At 37.0% G+C, this 14,966-nt stretch overlaps 1 protein-coding gene across 11 annotated transcripts in view; it reads left to right on the top strand.

Annotated features, from left to right (window-relative positions):
• The first annotated feature begins 3,253 nt into the window (after nt 1-3,253).
• LOC131052772 (lysine-specific demethylase JMJ27) overlaps nt 3,254-14,966 on the top strand; it is a 107,485-nt gene continuing 95,772 nt past the window's right edge. For 7 of the 11 annotated variants that reach the window (XR_009107510.2, XR_009107509.2, XR_009107508.2 and 4 more), the window contains exon 1: nt 3,257-3,753. Coding sequence is in view for 6 of the 11 variants with exons in the window: in XM_057987378.2 (XP_057843361.2) it covers nt 3,474-3,753 (280 nt within the window). In the remaining 5 variants the exon portion in view is untranslated. Of the gene's footprint in view, nt 3,754-14,966 lie in introns of all 11 variants that reach the window. The other 4 variants (XR_009107511.2, XM_059207446.1, XM_059207445.1 and 1 more) reach the window with 2 other exon arrangements.

Below are 14,966 nucleotides of genomic sequence, written 5' to 3'. Positions count from 1 at the left end.
TTCACTTAAACGCCAAGTATGGAAGGATGCCATGTCTGAAGAGTATCAGTCCATTATGATGAATGATGTTTGGGAGATCGTTCCTAGGCCTACTAAGAAATCTGTTGTTTAATCTAAATGGCTTTTTAAAATCAAACATGCTGTAGATGGCAGTATTGAAAAGCACAAGGCCAGATTTGTAGCTAGAGGGTTCTCTCAAAGGGAAGGAATAGATTATGAAGAAACCTTTGCACCTGTAGCCAGATATACCTCAGTAAGAACAGTGCTAGCCATTGCAGCAACAAAAGGGTGGAAGGTGCACCAGATGGATGTTAAGACAACATTTCTTAATGGTGAGATCTCAGAAGAAGTCTACCTAGAGCAACCTGAAGGATTTGAAATTCAGGGTGCAGAGTCTCATGTGTGCAGACTCAAGAAAGCTCTCTATGGGCTTGAATAAGCTCCTAGGGCCTGGTATGAAAGAATTGACACCTATCTCTCTAAACTAGGCTTCTCTAAAAAATGATGCAGATCCAAATCTCTACTACAAACAAAATAAAGGTGATATGTTAATATTGATTCTATATGTTGACGACTTACTAATCACAGGAGAAAACCACCTCATAGATCAGCCATGATATCTTGGATCAACAGAAAACAGTCTTCTGTAGCTTAGAGTTCCACCGAGGCCAAGTACATTGCAGCTTCCATGGTTGCTCGAGAGGCAGTATGGCTTAGGAAGTTGCTTGTGGGACTATTTGGTGAACCCATGAAACCCACTGTCATCCATTGTGATAACTAGAGCTGCATAAAGCTTTCTATAAATCCAGTATTTCATGACAAATCCAAGCATATTGAGATTCCATACCATTATGTGCGAGACACGGTAGAAAAAATGTGATCAAATTGGAATATGTTAGCATAGGAGATCAGACTACAGATATTATGACCAAACCACTTTCCAGAGTGAAGGTTGATCACTTCAGAAAAGGTTTAGGTATGATAGAAAGGTAATCTGCTTTGTACATAAGATGTTTAATGTGTAAACTTCTTTTGTCATGTTGGGACATTCTGGGTTTCACCCCCCGTGTTCATATCTAAGAGGTGATGATCTCTCAGATTATGAACACTTGTATGCAGACATCATAAGGTGACGATCTTATGATTCTCTAACCAGTTATCATGTTGGATCTCTGGTATGTCATGGATGTGCCATGATGGTATTGTGATAACACTTTGTATAAAATGTTTGTGCACATATCACAACCTGGATAAGATGAGAACTTAACCATCCTCATATGTTTATCCTTAGTATTGCGTGTTTAGGCAATATTGATATCACGTGTTCAGGTGATATCTTGTCATAATGAAATGATAAATCTTTTATAACACATGGTTAGGTGATACTCTATGTCACATACTTAGAGTGATGTTTTATATTTGTATCTTATGCTCTGATGGTACTTCATATCAGATGTATAGATGATATATGCTCTTGGAGACTAATATTATGAAAAAGAAATGTGATTCAGGTTACTTTATCTATCTTCCAAGGCTAAGAGGGAGTGTTAATGCATTAGTAGCTTCTGCAAGATAAGACTCTCCTAACCTATTATTCTCCGTTGTTTTGTTTTGGTTATTCATCTATGCTATTAGATTATCTGATTTCTGTTTTTTGAACTGAATATGTTTACCAGATTATAACATTGATCATGATTGTGATATTGACATTGGATAAAGATGGATTAGATCGGCAACTTGCTTAACATAGTTAAGCGTCGATCTAATGCTATCGGGCTAGTAACCTGATAGCATATGTAATATTATTGTTATCGAGTTTAGTTCATAAAATTTTTCGGACCATTAACAAAGCATCATAACTAAACACCGCTTCAACCGAGTGTTTAAGTATTAATGTTAGTTACCAAACGTAACATAGATTGGGATGTGCAATATGAAAAGGCACCGATCAATAGGTGCCTTGATCGGTCATGTCTAAATGACATGACCGGTCAAGACATCTATTGATCGGTCCTCTAAACATATAAAGCCCAACATGAATCATTTGGAGAAGACATAGAAAACATAAATAATCTCTCTCCTTCAGCCTGCAAACGAAACAATAAGAATATTAGACAATATAATCATATAATATTCTCACATATATAATAAGTTCTTTTATTGCGATTGAATATAACTTTACAATTTATCCATCTCTCTCTCTCTCTCTCTCTCTCTCTCTCTCTCTCTTCATGGATGATAGTTGCTTCGCTATCACTTGATACCTTTGTTGCACAAACAACATCATTTTCTAAATGTTCCACCAATTGACCTCATGTACTATGCAAATGTATGAAAAATATACAACATTTTTTTTCTAATTAACTCACCACACCTCTTCAATATACCCATTACATACCAAAGGTTCTATTCTCATCTCTTTATCTCTCCTCCTTTCTATTTGTATCTCTCTCCTTTTTTATCACTAACTCTCTCCCTTTTCTATCCCTTAGACTTCCTCAACTTGATTGTCTTTTCGATTTAGAGGTTTTCTTTTAGTTGTGTTTGGATCTCTATAATTGGGTGCATAGTTTATTTGAAGTTATTACTTCTCCATTGAAAGCTTTGTTGCACAAACAATATCATGGTCAAAATTATAAATGATTTTATTGTATTTTGGTATTGTTAGACGAATTTACAAAAGAGTCAAATTTAATAAAATAGAATAATTTTACTTTATTAATTTTAAATAATTATTTCATCTTAAACTCTTTTTATGCAAATATCTACAATTTCACAATACATTTCAAATTATTTTATTACTAATAATAAATCTAGATTTTTGCATGTAAGTAAATGCATTTTCTATTGTTTTTTACTCTAAACTAACCATACTATTGACAAAACTTGATGCTTTGGGTCTCTTGTTATTTTATTATTTTAGCTTATGAATAAATGAAAGAGAGTTAATTTTATACTTTTCAAAGTGGTAAAAAGTACTCATATATATGTGTGGAGGGATTATTACTTAATTATTTTAGCTTATGAATAAAATGGAAGAGAGTTAATTTTATACTTTTCAAAGTTTTTAGCAAATTAAAGTAAAAAGTACTCATTCATTATGCAGAACTTGTCCCCCTAACGTACAGTTCGGGATTGGGTGCATTTTAAAATGAGATGGCCCTCCTTGTGCATCTTTTTCGAACTTGGAAAGCAACTAACATTGGAATATAAAATTTATTAAACAATGGAAAAATTAAAAACAATTGGCCAAATTTGTTTTGAAACTTTCAAAAAATGAAAAAACAAACAAATATAACTTCTCGCTGCTCTGCTAATACAATGAGGGTGCGAGCCCTCTGAAAACCCTCGCAGGCGTTTCACAGCAGCTTCGAACAATTACAGTTGAATAAGCTGAATTGTACATTTTGATTGCCTACACAAACAATTCAAGTTCCCAGGTTTGAATTCTGCATAGTTCAGGCTTTCATAGTATGGAGGAAGAAGATAAACGCTGCAAACGATCAGATGGCAAACAATGGCGGTGCCATGCACTGGCCATGCCCAACAGGACACTCTGCGAAAAGCATTATTTTCAGTTGAAGAAGAGGACGGCTAATGCAGCTCTGCGTGCCAAGCAGAGAAAAATGAACAAAGCACTAGAGGAAAATAACGACAATTTAATGATTCCAAAACCAGCTGCCCAAGCGTCTGCATTTTCTGTTAGTTCTCAACATGTGGCAGATTTGGTTTTAGCTCCGAATATCTCCAAAGGTAATGACTATCTTTTGACGATTCTACAATTATTTGCTGAATGAAGAAAGTGTTAAAAACCCTAATAACGAGTCTACAATTATGTTGCTTTAAGAAAAAAGCACTAGCAATAATGCAAATCTCGTTCAATATTATTCGCTCAGACAAGATTTAAAAAAAAAATTAAAATTAATGTAAAATTCTACAATATTAATTGCTGAAATAAGATTTTTTTTTGATACTATTGTAAAATTCTATAATTTATCTGCTGAAAAAAGATTTTGTTAAACCACAATGTAAAATTCCAATATTATTTTCCTACGTAAGAGAGTTTCCAACAACAACGTAAAATTCTGCAATATTATTTACTGAAATAAGCAAATTTTTAACAAACAAATTATAATCTTACAATGCTATTCGCTGAAAAAAGAGAATTTGCAACAATTGTGTGGAAAAGATGCATCTTATTTGTGTTGTAGTTATAATAATGTGGAAGGGATGCATCTTTTTTTTAAGGTTATTGTTTGGGCTTAAGGATGCTATACCCTCTTCTCTACCGTGCTCACTTAATTAGTTCATAGCTAAAATGGAAGGCTCAAATACAGAGTATACATCATCGACCTGGGCTTTCCTTTTTGGATATAGCTCCCATCAACTGATGAGCGACGTGGTTTCCTGGATAATTTGGATAGGGGTGCTGGATTTAATCCCTTTACGAAGATGATCTCTTGGATTCTAAGTTCTACGTTTTGCTTGTCCTAGAGATATGGTAGGGGGACTTGCCCTCTCGAGCTCTCAATTATATCTCTCTGTGGGGGTTACTACCCTGCCAATTCTGATGTCTATGACCAGGGCGTAAAATTTGGGAACTGGTATTCAACAGGTATGGCTGATGATTGGGTTATTAATTCCCGAGGAGACAGCCTGATATGGATCAATTGGCGATACCTTGTCTAGTCTGTTAGTGCAGGTCACATTTGTTTTGCTCTGGGTGTTGTGAATGTAAAGAAGAAAAATTCTAAATATTATGAAAAGGCTATGCCTTATTTTTATTTTTGAATTGAATATCAATTACAAATATCTTGTTCATACAAGCATCAACAATAGACCAATACAAGCTCCTACAAGCAAACACATTAGAATTCACCTATGGAAGATCAAGAGTCACTACTTAGAAATCTACTTCTATTTAGAAACCACCTCTTATCGAAGACCAAGATTCACAACTTAGAATTCCACTTAAGATGTTCCTATGGGAAATTGAGCTTGGGTCTCCACAATGAGAACCCAACATTTTAACCAATTAAGTTCAACTCCTTGGACACTATGTCTTATTTGCGTTTTAGTATGTGAGAACATATGCAGTTGGCCAATCACAATCGGCATTTAGTTAATTTTATTTTTTAAGTGTTCTAGGTTGTGAGAACGTGTTTGTCTTTGTTGAGAAGAAATTTCCTAACATTCATGTAAAACTGTGTGTCTCACCTGTGTTTCACGCTGCGAGAATGTCTGGCAGTGGTCAATTAGAACTGGAAATTAGGTTATTTGCGTTTTAGGTTGTGGGACTGTCTCTGATTGGTCAATTACAATTGGCAATTTGGTTCTTTGTGTTTTAGAAATCGAGAATCTTTGTATTTGTTAAGATGAAATTTTTGAATGATAAAGTGGAAAGCGTGTGTTATAATTGTGTCTTAACTTTTAGGCTGTCAGAATGTTTGCATTTGGCCAATTACAAATTATATCAGGTTAATTGTGCTTCGCTAGTGAGAATATTTGCATTTGTTAAGAAGAAATATTTTAATAATAATTTTGGAGGGGTGCATCTTATTAGTATTTCGTCCTGTCAAAATGTGGCCATTGTAAAATTTTGATTGACATTTTAATTATTTGTGTTTTGGGTGTTTCTGGTTGCAGGATTGTTGTCATTTGTTAAGAAGAAAGATTTTAGCAATCATGTGGAAAGGATGCATCTTATTTGTATTTTAGGTTGTGAGAATGCCACTAATTGGTCAATTATAATAGGCAATTAGTGTATATGTGTTTTAGATTGTGAGTGTTTGCATTTGTTGCAATAACATTTTCTAACAATAAGGTGAAAAGGGTATGTCTTATTTGTGTTCTAAATTTTTAAACTTATAATGACTATATTCGGTTAATTACAATTTATATATAGGTTATTTGTGTTTAGGATGTGAGAATATTTGCATTTGTTAAGAAGAGACATTATATTAACAATGTGGAAAGGATGTATCTTGTGTTTTATGTTGTCAAAATCTCAGCAATTGGCAAATTACATTTGACATTAGGTTATTTGTGTTTTAGGTGTTTTGAGTTGCGATATTGTTTTTATTTGTGAAGACAAAAGTTTCTAGCAATCGTGTGGAAATGATGTGTCTTATTTGTGTTTTATGTTATGACAATGTTTGCAATTGTTAAGCCCCAAGTCAATGATGCTTTTGGGATAGGGGTGATTAAAAAACATATGAACGTGTTTTGATGATGACAAGAAGGGCTAAGAGGCCTTTCCTTTCTTTTTTTGAAACAATAGGGGATGGGAGGCCTTTTATTTTGGGTAATGGCAATTTAAAAAATAAAGGAAAAAAAAAAAATAAAAAAATTTCATTTATTCATATAATAAAGCATTCACCATATTCATTATATAGACATAATAAATAATATTTGAACTGAATTGAAAATTCACATGAGGGTGTTGACATACAATTTAACAAATTTTGGTGTTTTCAATTGCTAATATGTATATATGTAATATATATTATATAATCAAAGGCTAAAAGCTTACAACTACAAAATGACAAATTGTAGAAAAACAATATAGCAACTAGATCTACTGCTGTTACACCTCATCTTTGTATGTATCAAAATGGAAGTTTGAATCTGAGTCACTTTCAACTTGAGGAACTAGTTCATTCAATGGTACCCCAACCAATCTCTCCTCTGCCTCCTCATCACTTAGTGGGGCATCTTCAGAATCAAAATCCCAATGTGTGGGTGGACTCTAATGTCATGTCCCCTTTTTTGGAGAAAAAAAATTATAATATTATATTAAGTTGGGCATGGTAATTTCTAATTTTAGGGGCAACTTAATAATATTATTAAAATTAAAATAAAAAGCGTTTTTAAACATTAGTATTAAAATGAAAAGTATTTTTGAACATTATTATTGAAAATAAAAGTATTTTTCAATACTTAAAATAAAAATAGAAGAAAAAAAGTGTTTTTAAATACTTGGAGGGAAATTAAAATCCAAGGGCCCAATCAAGAAAGGTATTTGAAGGAGGTGCCTAGCTTCATTTCAGGATCACAAACTTATTTTGGCATTTTCTTTGAGGTCTAGAAGGACGAAAAATTCTCTTGGATTTCCATTTTTGGAGGCGAGGATAGAAACCCTCAACCTCTAACATTGGCAATTCTATATGGGAGTTGCATGGTGTGCTGATTTATAGTTCTTGTTCGTATTTGCAGGTTTTGGTGAATTGATATTTGCAAGCAAATCATAAGTCTCCATTTTTAGAGTATTGGAGCTGATCAACATCATTATTTTGAATTTTCCTAAGTGCCATTGAAGGAGGGGTCCCACTTTCATCCAAGGGAAATTTCAGAAGGGTCATTTTTTGGTGTCTGGATGCCAATTTTATTGTAGGTTTTGTGACTAGTTTGGGTGCCATAATTGAAGAAGGTTTTGGCAGCTTTTCCACTCAACTGTACCATCATAAATACTTGTTACAGGCCCATTTATGATCCCTGGTTGCTGATTCAGTCGTTCCAACATTAGGGCAACTGGTACTGGACAAATTATTGTAGATTGCATCAATTCCAGAAACCTATTCTGCTGAATGCCCCCATTTATATGCATTTTCTGCTGAGTGACCTCATTTGGAGTGTTTGACATCATTTGTAGTCCATATAGAGGTACAGGGGCAGGTTCATCACTGCTGCAGCACATTTACAGGCCATACATCAGTGATTTCATCTTCCATTTTGCATATTTTGAGTACATGGTCAGCTGTTGAGTGGATTTACATCATTGTAATTCTGAAATTTATGTCTAGTTTCTGCATATCAGCATTGAACTTAATGCCTTTGGACAAATTATCAGATTGGAGGTTCATTTGATGTGTACATCTATTACTCATTTTTACAGCAACATACTGATTAATCCTACTCTAAAGTATGGTGAGTTCTATTGGGTCCAAAGCTTGCTATGCATATTTCTAGAGGGATCGATCCACTTCAAGCCTAGGGCAAGCTTGTTCTTGAAGGGTGGATAGATCAACTTATCAACAAAGAGTGAGTAATAATAGGTCATTGCTGAGTGTGGATAATCTCTTCTAAATTTTGTTCTTAGTTGGATTCAATAGGGTATTCTTATTAGAATTAATTGCAACTGAAGATAGACAAATGGACAAATTTTCAACAGTATCCAATGTATGCATGGCTCCAAAAGTTGTCACTAAACCAAGGACTAACTTACTGCACTTATAATCTCTATTAAGCTCAAGAAACATTCAAGACGCAATTCTCTAAGGATAAAACCTCTTAAAGCTGTCAAAGATATTTTGTTGGGAATAATTTCAGATTAAACTAATTTCCTACTCCAAACAATACATAGAGATAACAAAAGAGCTATGAGATCAACAACTTAACATGCTTAATAATCCCTCTTCAAACTTTATAAATTTACATGCAATGTAGACATTACCATTGCAAATGCAATGACTTAGAACGCTGCAACATTTGTCAAGTCTGTATTACAATCGCACCAGCAGATGTGGAAAGAGAAAGCTGTAGACTAGAATGCTATCACAATTTATCACTTAGGAGTTTTCATGAAAATTTACAAATGACCAAGGAGATATGTAGGTACAAATATTTTCTATGCATTAATTACCCTTTTTTGATTTGCAAAATGAGTTGCTCAACAGGTGGTTGGACTTGCAGGATTTGAAACCCTAGAAGATGCTTGACATTTGCAGTCATGTGGAAACGGAGAAATAACCGATTGTTGTTTTGTCAAATGAACTTTTAATGCTTTGTTTGGTTGCTAAATCCTTGTGGGAATTCAACCAAGAGCTAGATATCATTAATTTGGTGTGTGGAACAAGTCATTTAAGTTGATGGAATGAAGGTAAATGAGCCAAAAAGAGTCAAGTGTCGAATTGGAGGCTATTTCCTTTGCTCCTCAATTGGAGCGATTTTAACTTCCGTTGCTCCTCATTGGGAATGAAAATGCCTTCCTTTGCTTGAGCTTGGGAGCGAAATTGATCTCAAAGCCTTCTCCAAGGTTGAATTGACTCCTTCACATGCATAGATGGCAAATTACTCAAACATGAAGTGATGAAGAGCAAATTTGAAGTCATCTCCATTGCCTTCTCGTTAGAGTGAAATGTTCTTCCATTGCTCCCCTCCAAGAGCAAATTTCACTTCTATTGCCCCAATATTAGAGCAAAATCTTCCTTAAAGCATTTGATGAAGGTAATTAATGATTTTGTGCATGAGGATGAAAATCTTAAGGAAATGAATTGTTGGAATGAAGGAGGAGGACAATAATTTGGTTAAGTATCAAAAAATTTCCTTTGCTCCTCTCTAGGAGCGAATTATGCTTCCTTTGCTCCTCATTGGGAGCGAAATTGCCTTCCTTTGTTTCTCTTTGAGAGCGAAAATTCTCCTTAAGCAATTTTGGTGATGATTTGAAACATTCCACATAGGAGAAATGATAATCTTGAGGCATAAAAAGGTGAAATTGATAAAATTTGGCTAAGTGAGTTGAGTTTCTTACCACTTCCATTGCTCCTATGTTGAAGCGATTTTAGCTTCCATTGCCTTGATATTGAAGCAAAGCCTACATCCTTTGCTTATGTTCAAGAGCGAACTTCCATTGTCTTCAGGATGGAGTGAATTTCATTGCCATTGCTCCCTTCTAGGAGTGAAAAATAGTTCCATTGCTTCCTTTTAGGAGCGAATTTGCTCAAAGACTACTGCTAGCAATTTGAAAAACACATTTTGGCGCCAATAGCATAAATTCAAAAGGAGTAATGTTAAGTCAGCCACCCCGAGGTAATAAATTTAATTTTTATTTGCATAAGATCAAGTCGGCCTTCACCCTAAGAGACACATCTCCCCCTTAAGGCGCCTATATAAGGAGACTCCAAACAATCATTTGATCACCAATCCAAAACATATTCCTTCTCGAATTTCAAGAGCAGATCAGCGATCCCAATCAGCATCATTTGCGATTTTGATCAGCAAGATAGTGAATTCAATCAGCAAGGAAGCATACCATCAGCGAACTTCATCATTATAACAGCGAATTTGTCCAAAGGAGCAGCAAATTTATCACAAGAGGGGCGAATTTGTTCACTCACATTCAGCTTGCTGAGTATTCTCAGCCACATCCTTTGATCAAGAAACATCTATATCAGGTTAAATCATCAAAAAACCAGAGGTATGTGCAATCTTTAATTGGTGCAGGTCTGATTTATGCATATTTTTTTTTTGATCATTTTGTTGAAATTAGGCCTTTTAACTTCATAAGTTTTGAAGGCTCAAGTGCAGATATATGTACTGAAATAAGGGAATTAGTCCTAGTAGACATTCATTTTCAGATTTGTTTGAGCTTAAAATAGATTTGAATCAATGTTATAAGCTATTTTATTGTCATTTCTAAGGTCTAATAGGCGTTGAAATCAATAATATGCATATTATTCACCATAACCCTAACTTAGATAATCCTCATAGGTGAAGAATGGCAGTGCCAAAGACTAGTAGGGCCGGTACACGTCAAGCACTCATCAAGGAAGATCAAAAGAGCGAGGTGTTGGAGACATAGATCACGTCTCATTGGAGCAACATAGGAGATACCAACCTTGGGAAATTTGATCCCAAGAAGTTCCGAAGCTCATTGTCCACAAGCAAACCTACTGCGATAGCAAGGAAGATGATGGATTGTGGAATAGTGAAAGCAAGTGGCTTCCCTCCGACGGTTCAATGCCACGAGTTGATGGTTGAATGTGCCAAACATTACGATTCTCACACGAGGACAATAGTGAAGGATGGAAGAGTGCTTGCCTACCTTTCAAAAGCAGCTATCAGTGAAGCCTTCCACCTATTGGAACTGAGAGACATGATCTACAAGAGCTCAGAAGGAGCTAAATCAGTCTATGACGATGATCCGGAAGCATGTTCGGAAATTATCAACAAATGTTGGCTATTGAAGAGTAGACCCGACAAAAGCAAGATGCCTAGCAGGCCACAAAGTAGATTTCAAGGATGAATTCAGGGATTTCATCACTCTACTCAATCGACTTGTAGGTGCACCACAAGCATTCTACTTTGAGAACTGGATGTTCTTCTTCATAGAGACAATCACTCATGGCAAGGATACAATCAATTGGGCAAGACTCATCAACAATAACCTGGATGTTCAACTGAGGAGACTCATCTGCACTAGGACATTGAACATGAGTTCTTATGTCATACACTCTCTTGCTAGGAATTATGAGTATGTTGGACTGATGTATAGAGGCATAGTTGGAAGAGGACCAGGAGAAATAGGAGCTTGTGAGGCGTATACACAGCTACACCATCTGACTAAGCAACATTATAGAAGAGTCAATGATGCTTTCACTATTCATATTGCAAGGATTCTACAAGGTGGGATTCATCAACGGTTGTCTCCAGCGACATAAGCATTGATCAAGCAATTTGGTGCATGGTTCATTCAATTCCCGAAGTTCACGTACATAAGGATTCAAGGATGTCCTTCTTCTCCTTGCATGTTGCCACGCTATCCGACTGATAGGATAGTGCTACTTGAAGTGGTGAGGCAATTAGCAGCATATGTCAAGGCATATAGGCATAAACATGGGTCTAGCATCTCTTTCCTCATTTCACTCGGAGATTCTATTGAAGTCTGTCCTTCTCTTCAAGCAACTGAGAGAGCCAAGGAAGAGTTATCTCTCTATTCAATCATGCCATTCACTCCTAGAGATAACTTTGATCCCTATGATAACGTAAGGGGAGTTGTTGGAAAGAAGTACAAGCGCATATGGCAGTTGGAAGACTTTTGGATGAATGCCCAAAATGATTGTGAAGTGAAAAGAAGAATGCACTCCAGGCTACCTCTTGACTTCATTCGAAAGTGCAAAGTCTTTAGTGTTGTTGACCAAGCAGAAGATAGCAGGAAGTGTCTCCAACCCACCTATGAGAAGGAAGACAAGGAGATAAAGGTCAATTGGATTGAGATGGAAGTCACAGATTTGAAGGAATTGATGAAACAGGTCCTAGCCTACACTTGCAAATGGATAGATGTCCGACATCAGAAGTTGAAAGAACAAAACATGACAATGACATTTAACCTGGAAACAAGAGTGGGTGATGAAGAAGATGCAAGTGCGAGTGGAAGCGCATCTCAATCAGCTCAATCTAGAGGTTTGAAGAGAAAAGATGATCATGGAGAGAAAGAAGCATCAAGAAAGAGACATAAGTCAAATTTTGGTCATCCTTCAAGCACTTCCTCTAGGCATGAAGAGGAGATGAACCGAAATGAAGGTCATGAGAATCGAAGACTTGATAAGGAATTGAGTCATGGGGTGAATGAATCGATGGAATCTACAGTTCAAAATGATAGAGGAAAAGAAAAGTTATCACAAGATCAAGAAGATCTCACTCCTCACATTCAAGTGAATGATGAAGATGAAGGAGAAGAGAATGATGAGACAACTTCCCCTCCTAGAGATGAGTAGTTGCACGAGGAGACACAAGTGGGAGAAGGAAGATCATCTATCCTTGCATGGCTTAAAGAGTGACTTGCTAGAGAAGTAATAATAGTTGATGAAAAACTAGTAGGTGACTTGGATAGCCTCTTAAGTCGGACTCAAGAAATCACTGAGAAGAGGAAAGCCACGAAGATTTTCAAGGTGATAAGAGATGATACAGGTTCTCGAAAGATACAAATTAGATGAAATGACAGTGGAAGAGTATGACATGGAGACTATTGATTTGGATCCAATCAATCCGGAGCAAGCATTGGAAGATATGAATGATTCAGTGAAAACAGTTCATGACATGCTTAGGATGGAAGTAGATAAGAATAGGAAACTGGAAAAAGAAGTGGGTGCATGGAGAAACTACTTCCAGCAATTCAAGGAGCCATTGTGACAACATGATCCATCAGTTACACCATCACCACTGCCTCCTTCTGAATCAATAGATCATATGGAGAAGATGAAGAATTCGGCACAACTAATGGATGCATGGATAGATAAATCTTTCAAGATAGTAAACGAGTTCATAAGAGATATGATGAAGACTCATGGTAGAATTATAAAGGTTCTTGGGGGATCTCATGCTCTCATGGAAGCCTTTGATGCGTTTGTCTACACTAGAGACATCACTATCCCTATCTTGCAAGAAATGAGAAAGACATCTAGGGAAGTTTTGGTGAAAGAAAAGATAACGAGGGATGGACCCACATCAAGCTTTCTACATTGGAGTAGTTTGCTTCGCATGAAGAAGATCATCTTTGAAGATATTAATAACAGGTGCAATCAAGTTGAAGAAACCATTCACCTCATTCAGGACAAGATTGTAGAAGTAGTACAAATCATTCTTGAGAGGAAGATCGACCCTGGAACACACATAGACAACATAGAGTTGGAAGAAAGAATAAATGTCATATTTCATGGAACTGATGGCTTGATCACGGAGAACCAGTTAGATGACATGCATGCGCTGATGGTACTAGTCAGCAAGACGAAGGACCTTAAGCCTGGATGGAATACTAAAACCATCATCATAGCCTTTGACGAGGTCATTCACCTAGAAGAGCAATTGAAGAACCTGCCACCACTTCCAACAACGGAGATCGAATGTATGATGACTAGATTCATTGAATATGCCAGAAAGGAGAAGGAAAAGGGGAACAAAATTCTAGATGATAGCTTGATATGATCCTGTGTGGCGATTCATTTTCTTATTGGAGGATGCTTCCTTGTTATCCAACATTGAAGAACCTTGGAGTATCTCAAGCGATCCTTATGGGAATCTTCAACATTTGAGAGATTTTGATCAAGAGAGGATAAAACACTTTTGGGTATTTTATTCTGTGTTTGCATGTGCATAAAAAACACATCAACAATATCCTGTCTCCTTGGACCCCGTAATCCCAGACTTCCCTTCTGTCTGGATTCCAGAGTCTAGGGAACTAGTCTACCCCTTCCCTTTTGGGGAGAGGTATCCCGTCATCTCGGAATCCCAGAATTCCCTTACTTCTGGATTTCGGAGTTCAGGGAACCGGTCTACCCCTTCCCTTTTAGGGAGAGGTATCTCGTCTCCTTGGACCCCAGAATCTCAAACTTCTCTTTCGGATTTCGGAGTTTAGGGAACCGGTCTACCTCTTCCCTTTTGGGGAGAGGTATCCCGTCAACTCGGACCTCCGAATCCCGAACTTCCCTTCCTTTTGGATTCCAAAGTCCGAGGAACCAGTCTACCCCTTCCCTTTTGGGGAGAGGTATCTTATCTCCCGAGACCTCAGAATCTCAGACTTCCCTTCCTTTCAGATTCCGGAGTCCGGGGAACTAGTCTACCCTTTCCCTTTTGGGGAGAGCTATCCTGTCTCTTTGAACCTCAAAATCTTGAACTTCCCTTCCTTCCATATTCCGGAGTTCGGGGAACCGGTCTACCCCTTCCCTTTTGAGGAGAGGTATCCGGTTTTCCCCAGACCCCGAAACCTTGAGTCCTCTCTCTCATTCCTCCAGACTCTAGGGTTCCCGCCTCCTCTTCCCTTATAGCGTTTTCTTGAAGGCTCGACATCCATCCTTTGGTGACATCAATACTTCCAAATGGCATGATCAACACTCAAGGCTCTTAATGCTCCACCAACTCCTGCAACTTGTCTACTTTCACTTATGGAGCTACATGGGCGCATTTAATGATTTTTGCAAGATTGCCATCAAGTGGAGTCCAAGGCCATGCTTATTTATGGTGGCCTTCATGTCAGGTCTGTATGCTCTGACTTTGGAATGCCAGGCAATCTCCTTCTAAAAGTACTTTCTTTTTTAGGATTGCCTTGTCAGGGTATGGATGGGTGTTTGCATGCACAACCATTTCAGATCTGTGCACTTCCCTACCTTCCTAGACACGTTCTCTTGTGCATGCCGGGGTCAAGGTTCCCCCTCTTTGACCATTAGACTCTTCTTTGCGACCAATTTACTATA

This window comes from Cryptomeria japonica, chromosome 6, assembly GCF_030272615.1.
Source record: "Cryptomeria japonica chromosome 6, Sugi_1.0, whole genome shotgun sequence".
NCBI classification, from domain to species: domain Eukaryota; kingdom Viridiplantae; phylum Streptophyta; class Pinopsida; order Cupressales; family Cupressaceae; genus Cryptomeria; species Cryptomeria japonica.
Note: the sequence above shows the minus strand (reverse complement) of the source record. Positions and strands in the feature narration are given on the sequence as shown.